A 20,895-nucleotide genomic window follows, 5' to 3' on the forward strand; every position below is an offset into this window, starting at 1 on the left:
CTTGAGATTTTGTGGGGTTTTTCTTGTGGGGGTTTGAAATAATAAAACTACTTAGTTATCACTTAACACTATAAAAGCTCTATACCTCCTATAGATCCTAAATTATCGCATAATATAACTATCTATTAATAACTACTTGTTTTATTAGGAAACGATACGAGCATGTACGATGTGATATGAAAGTAGAAGAGCAACAGGCTTTGCGGGGGATAAACCGAGAGCATCAAAGGTAACTTTACTATTCCTTCAATATTCCTTCGAACGACGGCATGAGAGGCACAGTTAGCGGGTCGATTTTGATGCGCCGCCTCTTCTTTGGGGGATAACAATCGACAGTTTGTGGTAGAAAAGCACGCCTTCATTTTCCTATCATAAGTGGGTAGGGTGCGAAGCAGGCCGTCTATGGCGGACCTACCCTACATGAGCCTTTCCAAAATCAAATTTTTACAAAAACACGGCTCGTACGTGGTACGCCATAGGTAGTCGTCTCTGCTTATCACGGCATTGTGCTTATCTCGACGTTCTGCTTACGCCGGATATGGAACTTGTCTCCGATCACAGAAATATTCGCGTTTTGGGGGCTGCACTACCTCACACTCTCAAGTAAGCACAGCCTGCCATTTCACTAGACAAACCCTCAGAAGCAAGCCAGCTTACATTATTTACAGTATTACCATGTATGTGCCATGAATGGTGCATGGTTCGAATTTACTCTTCGGTTCAGGTTTCCTCTATATTCATTCTACAATGCTAGAATTACACGTCTTAAGCCTTCTTCAAATCCCTGTCTCAAAACACCCCTGTTGCTGTGGCTCGTAGGATTCCAGCCCACTTGCCATTAGCTCCCAGAAAATACACCTGCGTTTACGAACGAAGTGGTACAATGGTCACTTCAACGTCGTCTCCTCTCACTGGTGCCACAATTCCCAGGCACGGCTTCTTCAGTTCCAGCCGTGGAAACGTCGACTCGTGGTCGGCTTTGAAAATATCGAATCGACTCAACGTTATCCCAATAAAAGTGAGTACCTCTTTTTGAGCAAGAAATCTACCTGGACAATGTGTTGTCCCACTACCGAATGAACGGAAACTTTGGTTTTTGGCGAGGGATGGGTCTCTTAGAAAACGAGTAGCATCAAAACCGGCTTCATTAGAGCCAAGACCTCTTCGTTCATGAGGATTTGTCGATAGAGGATGAGTATCATGTTTCCTGGCTGAAGGAGCTTGCCACCTAACTCAAGGTGTGCTATTATATTTCGAGCAGAGACTGAGGAGGTGACAACCTGAAGTGTTTCCTGGTAGACAGCAGTCAAAAGGGGACATCGGTCCAAACAGTCACTGAGAGCATTCGGAGATTGAGCTATGGCGACTACGGGAGCCACTTCCTTCTTAATAGCTGAGTAGAGTTCTTGGTTCTCGGCTAGATAAGCCATTATCCAGAAGCAAACTTTCCAGGCATTCCCGTTAATACTAAATATTTCATCAGCTTGTCAAGATGTTTCATCGGGATACAACTTACACCCAGTAAGCCATCATCAAGTTAGCAGCTATGTCAACATCTCCGATACTTGCTGCTCGCATCTCCTTTTCCAACGTCTGTACCAGCCAGCAGCTTCCCGGTCTTTCATCTGCTGGGGACTGGAAGTAGGCGGTCAGAGCATCAAGGGAACTCTGTTTTGCTATTTGCATCTTATTCGGCCAGGGCCTTGGAATCTTGTTACTAAGTTGCCAACTGCGTTCATCAAATTCCGAAAAGTCATCGAGGAGTCCGGGGTTGCGGGCTAGAAGTGCTTCACCGAAGAAAGCATTGGTCGCTCCCTCGAGCGGCGTTGCTTGAACCCATTGAAGCAAAGAAACCTTGCATTTGCCATCAAGAGATGATGATAATACAAGTTTTCTATCATGCCTGTTGTTCCATAAATTCTCAGCGGTGAGCAATAGGTGCATACTGCTGAGGAATTTATGCTGAAGTTCGTTGAGAGGATTTCCAGGATGAAGTTGCTTTCGAAATATTTCTTCCGAGAGCTGTCCCAGAGGTTTTCCGAGTGGATTGGGATAGCCAATTTTGGACGGAAGTCTATTTTCCTACATCTTACCGATACCTGTTTCTGAGGATCCCATTGAAGCCATCATTGCTTTCACATAATCGTTAAATACCAGTTCCCGCGTATTCTTGCTCATTATTGCGGCATCACTGTATACAGGTGTACAAGTGACATGACATTCAATTCTTGAATTTTTTTTAGTTAAAAATGTTACTGGTAAGCCCCCAAAGTTGCCTTCTTCGGAATGTTTCCCAAATAGGAAGTCTCTTAAGCAACCCCCGCTTCTTTGTGTGTTCAAGGAGCGACAGCGCATATCATCCGCTTACACTGCCGCCCACAATGTCAAAAGCGGCTCGTATGTAGCAACTATCCAGGAACATGTGGATATCGAGCTGAAGCTGAAGAGAAATCTGAGGTAAAATCCTCCGCTCTAACTACCGCACTGCCGGGTACTAAGACGCCATCATCATATGTCATGGGTGCATGTAGGGAAAATCAAATCCCACGTGCTGGGATCTTCATTGCTGTTGCTACAGTGCAAGTATCATACAGCGATAAAATCCTCGTTGATTCTACAGGGTATCTCAATCTCCCCCCTATTTTATCATAATTAAAACGTCACATATTTTTCTACAGCGCGGAGTTCACCATTCTTCGTAGTCATGAATTGCGTCAACATATTATCAAGAAATGGGTACGAAACTCTGGGGAGTGAATATTTCAATATGTGTTCGTGAATATTTCTTTCTGTTTGAAGTATACCTTGAGCTCAATAACTAATTAATGCCAATAGTGATGGTTATCTTGTGTTCAGAAACACTCCTCAACGTCGCAATCAAGCATTCTTCTATCCTCCGCTCTAAAACCTGCACTCCAAGTACATGGCGAGGCTTCCTCCTTGGTGTTGATTTCGCCTTTGAATACCCCATCGTCTTCTCGACTCTACCATCCTTAGTCCAAACTCCAAGTCGGGTGATCTGGAGCTCGAACCCTAAGCCCATGGACTTGATTTTCCAAATTAGTGTCCACTTACTCATTGAGAATATGTGTTCGACTATCTTGCCAGCATTCTCATCTACTGAGGAGAAAAAGTCATCTGCTGCTGCTGCGCTCTCCATGGAGTTTTTGGCACCCCGAATAACATTGTTGTTAGGAATCCCGCTACTGGAAACCATTCTCCTTGGCAGAGTGGTAGGAGGGCAGTTGCATTTTGGGGGTATCATCGGGTGGTTAGTTCTGAGACATTATCTGGTCAAGAGCAGGCTATCGGAACCTCTTGTCCTCCATAGTGAGAATGAGACAAGATGCATTAGAGCAAAAGCAGGAATTTAGGTTATATTCTTAGATTGAGAATCATGTTCAGGCTCACTAGCTGCGTTTTGTGGAAACATACTCTGTGACGCAAATGAACTTCAAATAACTAAAAGAATCTGCTTGATTCAATTCCAAAGCATTATTGTTTCAGAAGAAACAGATCTGGGCGCTGGCGCCCGGCACCCAGGTTATTCATGCATTCTTTTTTGATTGAGGCCGATAGAAAGACTTCCCGCTACGCTCGATAGCCTCCATCAAGCTAACTTTTGGCTTATAACCTAAGACCCTTTTCGCTTTTTCAATATGAAATGTTCTAGTCATGCAACTAAACTTGATGCCCACTCTGTTTATCCGCGACTTCTGCTTTCCGAATGACATGATCCAAACTATCCACTCAGAAATCGCGGCTATCAAGATTCCAATGGCTTTCGGCATCGATCTAACATCCTCCTCTTTAGTAGCATATCCAGCAGCATTTCCGATCAGCCGAGCGAACTTCCAGAAAGAAATGTGCTCATCATTCGTGATGAGGAATCCCTGACCAGCAACTTTCATGTCATCGGAAGCTGGTGGGTGGACACGGGCGTCAAGCAAAGCTTCCGCAGCTAGGAACTGCGCATGAATTACATTCTCATTGAATGTCCAATCGCATTCGTTTTTGCCGTCGCCGATCTGCCACTTGTATTTGCCTTCTGCAGCACGTTTGACGAGTTCGCCGGTAACATAGTCTCCCTCGCCGAAGATCATGGAGGGCCGAATGCAGCTCGTTAGCATACCCGCTGGGGTTGTGCTATTCGCGTTAAGAACGAGCTGGTCTGCTACTGCTTTTGAGTGCGAGTAGATTTCTGTTTGGTCTGGGAGATAGAGGAGGGGGAGTGAGTCGTCCCCATCTGTCATGTCGCTAACGGAGTCATGAACAACCGATGCACTGGATGTGTATACGAACGCTTTCACACCCAAATCCTGTCCAAATTTCTGATTAGCTTTGCTCGAACTGTTGAAGACACATAAGATGCTGTCGATTACAGAAGCCGAAGCCGAACTTCTCAAGATCACGAAAAATCACCACCTACTTTAGCACACTCGATTAAATTGCGTGTGCCATCAACGTTGACTCTCATGTAAAGCGGAAGGTCTGAGAGAGCCGCAGGCGGTGAAGCTGTGTGGAATATGACTTCTGGGCGTGACCTTTCAAGGGCGGAGTATATCTGGTCTTTGTTTGTGATATCGACATCATAATAATTCACATCTTGAATTCTATTGATCTTGGTTTGAATGTCGAAAACGGCTACCTGGGGTGTTGGCTCAAGCTTGAGGAGCTGCTCAACGGTTCGATGGCCGAGAGAGCCACAGCCTCCAATCACGAGGGCAGACTGGATCTTGGTCGCGGTGCTGGGCATGATGGCGACGTGGAGGAAGGATCGGAAAAATTGTGCGGGTTGAGAATAGTCATCAGACCAGCATATAACAGACGCCCGTTGCCGTCTCAGGGATAAATGACTGGGCAGACCATCCCAAAACAAAAAAAAATGCGTTCACGTAAGCTTGGTTGCTTACATGGTACTAGTCCGACTGCAGTCCCAACTGCATCCGAAGCAACAAGGATCAGGAATATTTACGCTAGCATTGCACGGTTGGGGTCCTTTCGTACTTCGTATAAGCTCCTAGTTGTGGGTCACCTGCACTATCAAGGGAGGTTAAGCGAGTTCCCCCCCTATATCCGTACTTCGTACTTGTAGATTTTTTGGGAAGTTTTTCTACCGAAACAGCCCCGCTACTATAAATAATACTAGACTAAGAATTCTATAAAGTATAATATAAATTTTTTCTATTTTCTTTTCTCTAAAGTCTTAACATTCTAGATTTACCTATTACTATATCTATAATATAGACTTACTCTCTATATTTTAAGATAGCTTACTACTATTTTAACTTTTATTTATAAATTCTTAAAATCTTAATAAGATAAAGAGTTAATATCTTTATAACTTTAGTATTTACTTTTATAGATTACTATATATCTAATCTTAATATAAATAGAGGTTATCTTTACTAAAACTTTATATTTAAAGCTATAGATTATTTTAGTACTTATACTATATTTCATATTACTAATAAAAATAGTCTACTATTATAATTTACTTTCTATAAAAATCTTTATAAATTATATAAGCTAGATATATTATTTAATTATTTTTAACTATATTTATATTTTACTAAGTTTATAGATCTTAGTTATTCTAGATTTTAGTTAATATTTAAGAAATTTATTAAATAAAACTAATTTTTATAAAATTAAGTTCTTTAGAGTTTAAGCTATTTAAAGCTAATTAAATTAGTCTTATAACTATTAATATATCTTTTAAATAAGCTTTAAAGCTACTTAATAGTATCTCTATAGCTTTAAGTAGTTATATAAACTCTAATAATTAAGTTTTAGTAAATAAGAGAGTAGAAAAAGAAAGTAGTTAGTAATATAGAATTTAATAATTAATTAATCTTATAATCTATACTTATATACTTTATTTTCTTTATAAATTAAGTACTTAAATTAATTCTTTTATATTTAAAGTTAGTTTAATATTTTTTCTTATTTTTTTTTATTTAAAATAAAGTTATATAATAGCTAAAATTAATGTTTATAATAATTAATTATATAGTTATTTTTATCTTTCTAGTAAACTTATATCTATATAACTAGATAGAGAGAGAAACTCTAGTATTTTCAATTACTTTTCTAAAGTTATTAAGTAAGCTTAGAATACTTATTATAATAATAAAGACTATAACTACTTTATATTTACTAGTATAGATTAAGCTAACTATATTTACTATTTAGATAATCTAGATACTAAATTACAAGATATTAATTAAATAGAAAAGAACTTTAATACTAAGATATAATAGAAAATAAAAGAAAACTTCTTTATAAAGTAAAATAACTCTATTATAAGAGTAGTAATAGTTTTAGTAAAAGGTAATATTTTTACCTCTTATTTCTTTTATTATTAAAATACTATAAATTAATTAAATAAAAGTTAATTTTAATATTAAATTTATTCTTATAACTCTTAATTATTTAAAATATATTCTAGATACTATAAATAAATAAAGTATTATAGGCTAAGCCTTTAGTTAAAGTAGTAGAGTTATTTATAATAGTTTATAATTACTAAGAAAGAAAGAGAGGTAGAGCTATAGCTTCTTATATATAGATAAGGTAAGTAAAGTAAGTTATATATATATATATATATATATAACTCTAGCGTAGACTATACTAAGTACTACCTTTAGGTCTAACCTATTATAATACCTCTCTTCTCTACTTATAGAGGCCTCTTCTATTATTACGTCTCGTTTGTTATCTACTTATAGCTTAAAAAGCTCTATTCTCTAAATACTCTTATATATACTTACTTAGCGGCCTAGTTCTAACTCTATATATCTTTATCTACTTAATTAATATAATTAAGTACTTTTTTATTACTTATCTTTAAAACGACTATATCTCTATAGTTACTTTAAAAGTATTTTCTTTTTCTTTTTTTTAGAAATAGTTATATTTTACTAATACTATTTTATACTCTCTTTTACTAAGGTCTAAGTATTTTATTCTTTTAAGTATTTAATCTACCTATTTAATAATAATATTATAACGATTCGGTTCTACTAGGGGTAGACTAGAGTTATCGTAAGGTTAGTATATTAAGAAGTAGGCGTAGGATTATTACTTATAGATTTAGAGATCTATTTGTTATAATAAGAGTAAGTTAAATAGATAATATACTATTACTATAGGTAGTTAAGTACGAAGCTCCTATCTAAGGAAACTACAATTATTATATAGAACTTCCTACCTTACACTCTACGTAGGCGTAGTCGACCTAGTCGTCGTAGTCGACACGGTCGACACAGTCGACCTGGCGGCCACCTACGTGACTCCCGTAGAGTTAGGCCTAACTACTTACGTGACGGTACCTTAGACCGGGGCCTATCCGCTAATATAAATATTACTAATATTAACTAAATTAAGCTATTAAACGGCGGTCCTAGGAACTACTCGATTCTCGTGACCTCGTCTAATCCTAGGACTTTTAGTCCTAGGAGTATTACGACGCCGAGGCCGACGCTACTCGTAACAAATATATATACTTCTCTCTCTTTCTTACTTCTTATCTAGAATCTTATCTACTTTATAGTAGTCTTTATTTATAACTAAAGTTAGTTATAGCTAACTATTATTCTAGATCTAACTTAGTAATAGGTCGCTTACTATAAGCCGTAAGAGCTTATTATAGAAGATATTATATACTTTTAGTAGAGTATTTAGATAGTAAGAGTATATACCTATAGTTTCTAGAACTATATATTTAGTATATTTTATATTTAATTTCTTACTAGGCCGATTTACCTTTATATTTTTAAGGTCTAACTATATCTTATTATTTACTTTAAAAATAGAGACTTAACTTCTTTACTTATTTATCTAGTCTTCTATCTTCTACTAAGTAAGTAACTACTATTACTACTTATATAAAGTCTTAAGTATTCTTTAGCTTCTTTAGAATAGTATTAGCTTTCTAGATTAGCGACTATAGACTATCTTTATTTATAGTAATTTTCTTATTAAACTAAACTAGTTTAACGTAGTAACTATAATATAAGAAAAATAGACTTACTTCTATAGAGACTATATCTTTATTAATAATTATAGGTTCTATATATACTAGTAATTAAGTCTATTTCCTCTAGTTAAAGTCTATAAAGTTCTTAATATAATCTTTAACGTTTTTGTTTATTTTCTTAGTAGATCTATCTATCTCTAGATTAAAAGCTATAGAGAGTCTCTATAGAATCTTTAGCTTCTAATAGATCTATCTCTATAAGAAGCTTATAAACTAAGTTTATCTATTTAAAATAATAGTTTTTAATAATCTATATTATTAGTAATAAGTAGTTATAAACTACTTAGTAACTATCTTAACTATAATATTATCTAAAGATTAAAATATAACCTCTTTTATTAATCTATCTATTATTACTATAATATTTATATAACTATTACTTTTAAGTAGTTTATTAATAAAGTTAACTAATATCTCTAACTAAGATTAACTAGAAACTAGAAGTAGTTTAAGAAATTTTTATTATTTATCTCTCTAAACTTTACTTCTTCTATAGATATTATAATTTTTTATAAACCTTCTAACTAAAAGAACTATCTTATAAGAGTAGTATTAATTACTTCTTATTCTAAATATCTATATATAATTAAGTTATATACTTATTAGATTAGCTTTATTCTAAGCTTTTTAGAATTAAGTACTTATTATTTTCTATAGAACTATAACTTTTCTATACTAGAGAGAGAATACTTATTTATTAATACTTATTATTTAATTTTAGCTAAAAACTTTCTTATTCTCTTCTATATATATTCTATTAATACTTAGTAAATCTTATTATTTTCTTCTATAGTCTTCTAGAGAGTTACTAGCTCTTTATTTACTAGTATTCTATCTAGACTAAAAGAAACCTCTTCTTTATTAGAAGCCTTACTTACTAGAATTAAGTTATTAAAGGTATTTTACTTTTTATTCTTTAAAGTACTACTAGTCTTATCTAGTTATAACGATTCGGTTCTACTCGAGGTAGACTAGGGTTATTGTAAGGTTAGTATATTAAGAAGTAGACACAAGATTATTACTTATAGATTTAGAGATCTATTCGTTATAATAAGAGTAAGTCAAACTAATAATATACTATTACTATAAGTAGTTAAGTACGAAGCTCCTATCTAAGGAAATTACAATTATTATATAGAACTTTCTTTCCTTAAGTTCGATAGGTTCGCTAGTCGAACCCGTTAAACTCCTAGCCGGTTCGATAGGTTCGCCTAGCGAACTTATCGAACTTTCCTCGTTACGTGACGGCACCCTAAACCGGGGCCTACCCGCTAATATAAATACTACTAACTTTAACCGAATTAAGCTATTAGACGGCGGCCCTAGAAACTACTCGATTCCCGTAACCTCGTCTAATCTTAGGACTTTCGGTCCTAGGAGTATTACGACGCCGAGGCCGACGCTACTCGTAATACTATCCCTTATTCGGACTAGCGGGTCTATACGCTTAAGTACGACTAAGAAATACGTCGGTTAAAGGCTATAGACTTCCCTTCTTTCTAATATACTACCCGACCGTATAACTAAACGTTCTAATATTATAGCCCTTAGAAAATAAATTAATTTAACTAGGAGAAAGATAGCGCCTTATTCTTACTACGAAAAGACGGGAAAAGAGTATATAGTCTCTCGAGACCTAAAATATAGTTGTTATAGTACCTATATATCTATAAGAAAGTCGTATAACGTTAAAGAGATAAATCGAATACCCTTAGTCCGCGACTAGGAGAGTATCGAGGTTTAGGAAGAGAAACTTTTTCTAGAGGATAAGTAGACTAAGGCCTAGATCTAAGAGATACTAGCTCGTCGTACTTATATCTACCAGTAGTAAAAGTTCCTTTAAGAATAGAAATAAAAGATAATTTTAGTAGGTCTTAACTCGCTAGACGAGTTAGACGAGTTAGAGAGGAAAGAGTATTAGGAAGAAGAGGAGAAGAAGAAATAGGAGAAGAGGGAGGTAGAAGTAGAACGACTACTAACCTATCCTACCTCGCCCGACGACTACTCTAGGTACGACCTATCTTTATTTAATCTAAACTTTAATCCTAGGTCTTTTTAGGAGGCCCTAGATACTAGCGGTAGAACTTCTTAAGCCGCTTAGAGTAGTTAAGGTTATTTATTAGTTTCTATATATTTTCTAATTATAAGTAGTTCTTTTATTTTATTAGATAATATAGTTTTCCTCTAACGAGTTTATAGTCTAAGATCTTCTCGACTTTATACTCGGCGTTAGGGTTAACTAGTTCTATTTCTATAACTAGAGCTAGTAGCGCTCTAGGCGGTACTAGTTTGAGAAGAGATATATAGAATACTAGAAAGATATTTATACTTTTTAGTAGAGCTAGTTTATAATTTAAAGGTCTTTTATATACTTTAATTTTAAATAGTTTTAGTTTCTTATTATCTAGTTTATTACTTAGTTGTTTTATTTAGATATTTCGTCTAACTAAATAAACTCTATCTCTCTCTTCTAGCGTAGGCTCCTAACTACGTTTCTTATTATAGTAGGACGCGTTTCTTTCTAAGATAAACTTAAGTTCTTTAACGAGTTATTTATAAAGAGAGAAAAGGTTATTAATAAGGATCCTTCCTACCTAGTTATCGATAGACGCGTTATAAGGTTCTTAGAATACTATTTTCTTATAACTAAAATTAGCTTTAAATAGCGATACTTATATTGTCTCTATAGCTATACTATTATACGAGAACTAGGCTATTAGTAATAAGACAACCTAATTATCTTACTTATAGTTTACGTAATATCTTAGGTATACTTTAACTACTTAGTTTATTCTTTTATTACCTCTATTTATTTATAGATAGAATAATATTAATAGCTTTCGCTTTATTTCTATATAGACGGTTATAGCCGTCTAGAATTTAGATATAAATAGTTTATCTCGGTCTAAGACTATTTCTTCTAGGGTACTATAGTCTATAACTACGTATTAGATAAAAGCGTATACTAACTCCTTAGTAGTACTTAACTTCTTATATAGTATTAGGATTATATACTTAGTAAGTCTTTCTATTATAACTAGGATCGCGTCGTATTCGACTTCTATTATTAGATCTCTTAATAGTAGAAGTTTAATAATAAAGTCTTATAATATTATTTTCTATAGTTTCTTTAGAATAGATATTTATTCTATAAGTCTATAAGGTATATAGTATATAGATTTATTTCGAATATAGACGTCGTATTTAGTTACTACCTTCTTAACTAAAGTTTATAGCTTATCGATATAATATTACTACTAAATTCTCTAGAAGGTTCTTCTAATTCCTTAATAACTATATTCTAGGGCTTCGTAGAATTTCTAGATAAATTCTAAAGTATATAAGCTTAGTACTTTAAGTTTTCTATCTTTATATAGCGAGCTCTTCTTAGGGGCTACTAGTTCCTTATTCTAGACGTCTATAATATTATCGTACTATAGGCCTCGAACTTTAGTAAGGGTAGTAATTACCTTAGAGTTAGAGATAAGATTTCTATCCTAATCTTCTTTAAGGATAGCTTACTTTTTATAGATCTTGTCTCCTTTATATCCTAGTTAACGGCTTAAAGTATTAGCCCGGAGATTATCTATTCTCTTTATATATTTAATTATAATATCGAAATAGGCGAGTTCTTCGGCCTATTATACTATTCGTCGATTATCTAATTTCTTTATTATTAAGAATATTTATAGGTTCTTATAATCTATAAGAATAATAACTAGGAACTTAGCTCCTTAAAGATAAATCTTCTAATATCTTAGTACTTTAACTATAGCTATAAGTTTCTTTTTATAGATATTATAGTTCTATTTAGCCGGCGAGTATTTCTTAGAGTAATATATAATAGGGTATATTTTTCTATTCTCGTCTAGTTATAGGTAAATAGTACTTACGGTAGTATCTAAGGTATCGGTCTCGACTATACTTAGTTTATTAATACTAAAACTTCTAATAACTAGTTTCTTAGTAAACTAGTCTTTTAATTCTTATATAGCCGCTCTCTCTTTTTCTCTTATAAGAAAAGGTACGTCTTTCCGAGTAAGATTAGTAAGTAGTCCTATAATTCTTAAATATCCTTCTATAAATTATTAGTAGAAGTTTCTAAAACTAAGGAATAACTAGACGTCTTTAATATTTTCTAATTCTAGCTAATCCTTTATTTATTAAATCTTCTCGGGGTCGATATTTATTTTTTCTAGTTTAATAATAAACCCTAGAAACTTAGTTTTTTAAGTACTAAATTTATACTTCTCTAGCTTTAGTCTTAAGTCTACTTTAGCTAGGGCTTCTAGAACTAAATAGATATACTTCTTATATTTATCCTCGTTTTCTAAATAGACGAGAATATTATTAAGGTAATAAATAATAAACTTATTAAGGTATTCTTATAGAATATTATCGTTCTATCTCTAGTATATTATAGAGGTGTTAGTTAACCCGAATAGTATAACGGTATATTTATATTAGCTAGAGAGTATAATAAATATAGTTATCTATTTATATTCTTCCTTAATTCTAATAAGGTTAAAGGTATTTCTCTAGTTAAGTTTCGTAAATATTTTTACTTTAGCTAGTCTATTCCGTAGATACTACGTATTTAGTAAAGGGTATTAATCCCTAATAGTAATATCGTTTAGTCTTTAGAAGTCTCTATAAGGTCTTCTCTTATTATTACCTATCTTTACTACTACTAGTATATTCGAAGTAGCTAGCGATTTAGATAGCCTAATCTATCCTTTCTTAAGTACTGTGTCGACGTATTCCTCTAACGTCTTAGAGACGTCGAACTAGTATCGTCTTAATTTCTCGAAAGATAGTTATCTTTCTTCTTTTAGATTAATCTTATAGTCCTATAGTTAGTATTTAGGTAAGGCTTAAAAGTCTTCCGGGTTTTTAAATAACTTCTTAAATCTTCTATACTATATAGGTATCTATTTTTTTTTATCTTTGTCGATAGTAGCCTATAGAGAACCCTCTATTTCTTCGAGGTATCTAGGCGCTTTAGAGGAGGTAGCGTAAACCTCTCTCTAGCCTTATAGTTAAACCTACGTACCCTTATAGGCGTATCTCCTATAGGTTATAGTATTAGTATACTAGTCTATTTCGGGGTTATACTCTCGGATCTAGGCTATTTCTAATATAGCCTTATAGTTTTCGATTTTAGTAATATTAAACTAGATATTAGCTTTATATCTATCTAGTAAGGACAATTTTAATAGAATAGTTACTTTATTAACTTATCTATTAATATAGTCTAACCTATCTATAAGTTTTAGAGAGTATAGTTAAATATTAGTTATAGGAATATTTAACTTCTTTACTATATAGGGTAAGATATAGTTTCTATTAGCCTCTAAGTTAATTATAACTCTAATTAGTTTTCCTCTAATCTTTATTTCGACTATAATTTGTCCTTATTCTCTAGTAGTATAGAGCTTATAAGAGTCTAATAATATCTCCGTAACCTCTATATCTCGGAGTAGGTTAGTCTATATATAGTATTACGTTACCTATTCTTATAAACAATAGAGTATACTAAGGCGTAGAGTATACGTGTCTAGAATTAGGGCCTTCTATTAGGTAAACTCGTTAGTTTATCCTTTAACAAAGAAGACCTATTCCTAAATACGTTTTCCTAAAGATCTACTAATAATCTTCTATATATCTCCTAGCTTAAGAATATTATTTAAGTAGAGTAACTACCTAATTAGTCTAAGTAGTTCGATAGTTATTTTCTAGGTACGTTCTTATTAGAATACTACTCTTTTTATATCTACGAAAGATACTTTATAACACGTATTAATTATAGGCTTCTCTCCTAGTATCTATTAGTCGGTAGTAAACTTCTAGCTATCCTTAGTTATCTAAATATTTCCTTCTTCTATTGTCTCCTAAAAGTACTAGTATTCTCTAGGTTTCGGGATTACTTCCTCGGGTTAGTAGGCCGAGAGGCTGTCGGGTTCTAAGTCTATCTAGTATAAGGAGTCTTTAATCTAGTATTCTTTCTTTACTAGAGGTATTTCGAATCTTACTTAGACCGCCGAACTCGATTCGGTAGCCTCTTACTTACCCTAATTACCTTTTAGTAAGGTAGCTCTATCTATTACTACTAGTTATCTAGTATTACTAAACTATTTTTTCTAGCCTTTCTACGGCTTTCTTTTATAATAGAAACTAGCTATATAACCTTCTTTTCTATACTTAAAGTAAAGTCTCTTCTCTCTTTAACGTATTCTTTTCTTATTAGAAAGCTTCTTTCTATTCTTCTCTATAGCGTTAAGTTTCTTTCTACTAATTATATCGAGTTCTATTAGATCGCTATAGTAGTTCTTTATTAGACGTATATAGTAAGAATAAACTTCTTTCTTTTTAATACGACGCTTATACACTTAGTTATTAATCTTAATAGCGGCTTTACTTAGCTTATAAAGAGTCTTAAGAGGATCTATACACGATAATTTGTCCTTTATAAATTCCTTTAATCCTCTATAGAATAATATTCTTAAGGCTTTATTACCTAGTCCTAACCTAGCTAAGGTTTACTAGAAGTCGACATTATAGCGGATAGCTAACCTAGTCTAGATAAGCTTAAGTAGAGCTAGCTCTAATTTTTTCTTAATATCGATATCTCTAAAAGCCTTTCTTATACCGGCTATAAAGTCTTTTATTAATTTAAAATAATCTTTAATAAACTAGGAGTAAACTATAGATACTAAGCCCGTTTAGGTCTTATTCTCCTAGTAATTACTAATATAAGGCTCGATCTAGTTATAGGCCCTTTCCTTAAAGCGCGAGATTAGAAATAAAACCTTATCTGTGTCGTTTCTAAACTTGTCTCTATAAAAACCTATATAGAGCTAAGCCTTTATAATAAACTACTCTAGGTTAGCTAGAGTTCTATTATACTTGTCTAGCGGAGAGATTCGTAGGCCCTCCTTTGCCTCGATTATAGTAGAGACTAGTAGTAGTAGTAGTACCGGGGTTTCTACGACGCTTCCGGCTAGACTAGTAACGTTTAGAGCTATTATTAATAATCTAGTACTTACTAGAAATAGGTACTTAAAGTATAACGATTTAGTTCTACCCGGGGTAGACTAGGGTTATTATAAAGTTAGTATATTAAGAAGTAGATATAAGATTATTACTTATAGATTTAGAGATCTATTTATTATAATAAGAGTAAGTTAAACTAATAATATACTATTACTATAAGTAGTTAAGTACGAAGCTCTTATCTAAGGAAATTATAATTATTATATAGAACTTCCTTTTCTTAAGTTCGATAGGTTTACTAGTCGAACCTGTCGAACTTGTCGAACTTCCCTCGTTACGTGACGGCACCCTAAACCGAGGCCTACCCGCTAATATAAACACTACTAACTTTAACCGAATTAAGCTATTAGACGGCGGCCCTAGGAACTACTCGATTCCCGTGACCTCGTCTAATTCTAGGACTTCCGGTCCTAGGAGTATTACGACGCCGAGGCCGACGCTACTCGTGACACTAGTCTATCTATAGTTAGTTATAGTATTATTATTATTATTATTATTATATTTCTTTTTAAAACTTCTTAATAACTTTATATAACTAGTTTTACCTAGTACTTATAGATAACTTTAATAATATTTTTTAGTAACTTTATAAGAGTCTATAGCTTAAAGAGTTATAGAGTTCTTATCTAAAGTCTCTTATCTAAGTCTTCTTATAGTATATCTATTAGGTTAGAAGTTATATAAGTATATAGAGTATATATAGATATAACGTAGAGAGAATAGCGGTATTTATTATAGTCGCGAGACTTAAGGTTTAAATATAAAAGACTTAGATTACTTAGAGAGAGAAGCTATCTACTTAGAACTAAAGAACCCTTATATAGTAGAAATCCTTATTCTAGAGAATTCTATTTATTAGAAATTAACTAGTTACTATTATTAATATTAATAAGAATATTAGTAATATCCTTATTTTAGAATATTCGCTTAGAAATTAACTTTACTACCTTAGTAATATTACTTTCTAGAATATTCTATACTTACTATAGACTCTTTATAAGTACTATAGTATAATATAAGTATTTATTACCTAATACTTATACGTCCTCTTAATAACTACCTATATTATTTATAGTTATTATTAAGATTCTTCTCTTTCTTAAATATCTTAGTTTTCTTAGATATTTTCTTATTTTTATAAATCTTATAACTAAGGTGTTTAAGATATTCCTTAAATTTAACTTTATCTAAAGGCTTAGTAAAACCGTCTACCTTTTAATCCTTAGTAGGTATATAGATTAAGTCTATTATACCTTCTAATATAAGATTTCTTATATAGTAGTATTTAACCGCTATATGTTTAGTACGTTCGTAGTATATAGGATTATACCCTAATAGTAAAGCTCCGTTATTATTAGTATATAAAGAGAACTTATTTTGTTTATAAAAGCCTAGTTCTTTAACTAAGGCTATTATATATATAGCTTCTCTAGAGGCGGTATTTATAGCTATATACTCGGCCTCGGTAGTACTTTAGGCTACTATAGACTATAATTTAGATTTCCAGCTTATAGGCCCTTCGCCTAAATAGAATATATATCCGGTAGTAGATTTAGAGGTATATATATCCCCGGTGTAGTTAGAATTATAATAGCTACTAAGATAAGGATTAGATTTAGTATAAGTAATACTATAATCTATAGTACCTTTTAGATATCTTAGTATCTTCTTAATAGCTATAAAGTAATCTTTACTAGGATTACTAGCGAATCTAGCTAGTTTAATAGTAGAATAAGCTATATCCGGTCTAGTACCTAGTACTATATATAATAAGCTACCTATAATACCTTAAAATAGCCTAGTATCTTCTTTAGTAGCTATTTCGGTATTTGGGATTATTTTTAACTTAGAATCTATAGGTATATATATAGGGTGACAATTAGCTATATTATATTTTTCTAAGACCTTAGTTATATATTTACTTTGACTTAGTTTTAAGGAATCCTTAGTACGAATAATATTAATTTCTAAGTAGTCCTTTATTAAACCTAATTCCTTAATAGTAAAGTGTTTTTTAATACTATTAATAAGGTTTTATATATCGTCCTTATTAGGTCCGATTATAGCTAAGTTATCTACGTATATATAAATATATATATTTGTATTACTATTAGTAAATATATAAGATTCGGTTTTTAAGGGTTTATAACCGAATTCTCTTAGTTTATCTACTAAGGTAAAGTACTAGATTCTAGCTAACTGTTTTAAGCCGTATAAAGCTTTATTTAATAGTAAATACTTAGCTTTACTATTATCTATATTAGGATCTAGTTTAATATATTCTAGACCTAAGAGTAAGGTTAAATATAGTTTATTTATATCTATATTTCCTTGTGTAAAGGCTGAAACTATATCTATTTTATAGATATAGTAGTTATTATATAGAGCTATAGCGAATAGTATTTTCTACGCTATTTGCTTAATAACTACCGTATAAGAGTCTATATAGTCTTGGCTATATATTTACTTAAAACCTTTAGCTACGAATCTAGCTTTAAACTCTATAGTATTTTTACTACTATCTTCTTTTATCTTATAAACCTATCTAGTTTTAATAGGTTTAATATTGTTATTACTAGTAGTTATAATATCCTAAGTATTACTATTATTTAAGGTATTAAGCTTATTTTGTATAGCTTTAATCTATAGTGATTTATAAGGATTATTACTACTTATAGTCTCTTTATAAGATTTAGGCTCTAAAATAATAGTATCTTTAGGTTTAGTAATAATTACTTTATTACTAGTATTACTAGTAATATTAGTTTCGGTATTTAAAGTATTATTACTATAACTACTATCGCCCTCTATTTTAGAGGTTAAATAAGCTATAGAAGCTATGTTAAATAAAGCTATATTAGCTTTTTTCTTAGATCTAGTAGTAGGAATTATATATTCCTTAGACTTATTATAGTTAATATCTAATTCGTCTATATCGTCTTTACTACTAGATTCTTTACTAGTACTATCGTCTTCTTTAGTACTATTATTATCCTTAGTACTATTATCGTCTTTAGTACTATCTTCTTTTTCTAAAGTATTTTTATTACTAGAATCTAAGATATCTAGTCTAGTAGGAGAATCGGCTCTAATATTAGTATTAGAGTTCTTTTCTTTATAATAGTTAATATTATCTTTAGTATTAATAGTAATACTACGTATCTTACGTATATTATTATTAATATAACTATAGTCTTTAGATTCTTCTTCTAGTAACTTAGTATAATCTTAATTTATCTTATTTTCTTTAAGATAATCTTCTTTATAAACTAAGTTTTCTTTAATAATTACGTCTCTAGTGTTTATAACCTTTTATAACTTAGGTATATAAACTAAGTAATTATTAGAAGACTCCTACCCTACTAATATACCTATATTAGCCTTATTAGCTAATTTACCTAGTTCTTATTTATTTCTTACTTCTTTAGGGATTAAAGTATAAGTAAGAGAACCTAGGATTTTAATACTACTAATATCTAGCTTAGTATTAAATATAGAGGTATAAGGGATAGTCTTAGTAGTACTATTATAAGTACGATTTTTAATATATACTATAGATTTAATTAAGTAAGGCTATAAGAATAGAGGTATATTCTTTTCGTTATATATAGTAATTAGCCTTTCTATAATATATCTGTTTAGCCTTTCGGCTATCCCTATTTGTTCGGGACTATAAGGACTATTATAATCGTTATATATACTGTTATTAGTACAATAACTAGTCTACTTATTACTCTTAAACTCTAGAGCGTTATCGGAGTGTAAACCTTTAATAGATATATTAAGTTAGTTTTTTAATAGGTTATTTAACTCTATTAGTTTATCTATAGCCTCCGACTTATATTTTAAGGCGTATATAAAGACAGCCCTAGTACGTCTATAGATAAAGGTTATAAAATACTTTTCACCTAGTAGACCTTGTATTCTAAAAGGACCGGCTATATCTAAGTCAAAATAACTTAGTATTTCTTTATTACTATCTAGAGGTTTATAACTAATATTCTTAGTTATTTTACCTAGTATATACGAATTATAGTTATCTAATTCGGTTTTACTAGTTTTATCTAGTTTATAGCCTATAGTGTTTTCTATAGTCTTAATAAGGTAATCCTTATTTATATAATTTAGCCTCTTATATAGTAGATCTATACTAAGATTCTTAATACTAGAATCTACTTTATAAACTAGGTTTTCTAGTTTATTATAGTCTATACTTAAGTCTAAGTAGTAAGCGTTACTATTCTACTTAGCTAGTATAGTAATATCTTTATTAGATATATAAGTAATACTCTTATTAAACTCTACTTTCTAACCTTTAGAGGTTAGAACTCTAGTAGATAATAAGGTAGATTTAAGACTAGAGACGTAGTTAACTTTAGTAACTAGTATTTCTATTTTAGTCTTATTATTAGCTATAACCGGTATTTTACCTATACCTAGTAAAGGTAATCGGTTACCGTTAGCTATAGTAATATATCTATTACTAACTAGCTTATAGTCTATTAGCTAGTCTTTATTAGGGGTAAAGTACTTAGTAGCCCTAGAATCTAATATTATAGTATTATTACTATAGAAATTAGATATAGAATAAGAAATAGAGTTGTTTTTACTAGTATCTATATTATCTATAGTACTAGCTTATATTAAGACTAAGTTCTTAGAACTAGTCTTATTTAGACTAAGCTTATTTTCCTTACTATTAGTCTTAACTAATATAAGGGTCTTATTAGATTCCTTAGAATTACTAGTATTACTAGTATACTTATTTTTCTTAGAATCTTTATTCTTATTCTTATTTTTATAGTTAGTAGTATTACTACTATTAGAGTTATTTCTTAACTCGGGGTACTTTATAAAACACTTAGACTCTATATACCCGTCTTTTTTACAGTGTTTATAATAAGATTTATTATTCTTATTATATACTTTATTAGTCTCTAGATTAGAGTTTATTCTAGCTTCTTCGGATATTAGCTTAGATATTAACTTATTTAAGTCTATATTACTTAAATCTTCGCTTATATCTTCGTATTTTCTAGAAGCTAAGGAATCGAAAGAACTAGGTAATCCCTTAAATATAATCTAGGCTATAAAAGGTTTAGGTATAGCGTACCCTAGTTCGCTTAGATATATACTAGCGGATTATATAGTACTAGTATATTCGTCTATATTTTTATAAGAGCTATATTTAGCCTCTATTAATTGATTTAAATAGCGGCCTATTAGCTTAAAACTACTATCGCCGTAAGTATTATTAATAGCTTACTATAAGCTACTAGCGGTAGTTTTATCTTTAAAGCGTTCTATATTATCTATAGAGATAATAGACTTTATAGCGCCTATAGCCTTATTATTATTACAAATAAAGTCACTTATTCTTTCTTCGTATTTAACCCCTAGTTCCGGGGTTCTAGGCTCGTTATCGTCGTTATAATATAAAGATTTATTAGGACGAGTTATAGTTTCGTCTATATAAGATATAAAACCATTTATTTCTAAATATAGCTTAGCTTCGTTAAGCCACTCTATATAATTAGATTTGCCTATTAGCTTTTGTCCCTTAAAAGAAGACATTTTTACTTAATAGGTCTTAAATAACTTAAGTTTTACTTAAAAGGTTAAGTTTTACTTAAGGTAACCTTAGGGATTTTCTAAGGGATTTTTCTAAGAGATTTATACTTTAGGCTAAAGCTTAAGTTCTTCTTAGATATCTTAAGTTAATAACTTAAGTTCTACTACTATAGTTTAAGTTTTAATACTTAAATTAAGTTTTACTTAAGTTATACTTTATAACTTAAGTT

At 31.4% G+C, this 20,895-nt stretch overlaps 3 protein-coding genes across 3 annotated transcripts; all 3 read right to left on the reverse strand.

The window, feature by feature from the left end:
- Positions 1 to 1,115: 1,115 nt before the first annotated feature.
- On the reverse strand, positions 1,116 to 1,944 carry GLAREA_10159 (Cytochrome P450; the record flags this gene model as incomplete). Its single annotated transcript, XM_008080209.1, has 2 exons — positions 1,116 to 1,467; positions 1,517 to 1,944. 2 exons carry the CDS (start codon positions 1,942 to 1,944, stop codon positions 1,116 to 1,118), a joined length of 780 nt encoding a protein of 259 aa, XP_008078400.1.
- Positions 1,945 to 2,818: 874 nt separating this feature from the next.
- GLAREA_10160 (uncharacterized protein) lies at positions 2,819 to 3,160 on the reverse strand (the record flags this gene model as incomplete). Its single annotated transcript, XM_008080210.1, has 2 exons — positions 2,819 to 3,033; positions 3,076 to 3,160. The coding sequence occupies 2 exons, from the start codon at positions 3,158 to 3,160 to the stop codon at positions 2,819 to 2,821; spliced, it is 300 nt and encodes a 99-aa protein (XP_008078401.1).
- A 388-nt stretch (positions 3,161 to 3,548) lies between these two features.
- On the reverse strand, positions 3,549 to 4,756 carry GLAREA_10161 (NAD(P)-binding Rossmann-fold containing protein; the record flags this gene model as incomplete). Its single annotated transcript, XM_008080211.1, has 2 exons — positions 3,549 to 4,319; positions 4,430 to 4,756. 2 exons carry the CDS (start codon positions 4,754 to 4,756, stop codon positions 3,549 to 3,551), a joined length of 1,098 nt encoding a protein of 365 aa, XP_008078402.1.
- Positions 4,757 to 20,895: the final 16,139 nt, after the last annotated feature.

The sequence above is a fragment of the Glarea lozoyensis genome (assembly GCF_000409485.1).
Source record: "Glarea lozoyensis ATCC 20868 chromosome Unknown GLAREA13, whole genome shotgun sequence".
Classification (NCBI taxonomy): Eukaryota; Fungi; Ascomycota; class Leotiomycetes; order Helotiales; family Helotiaceae; genus Glarea; species Glarea lozoyensis.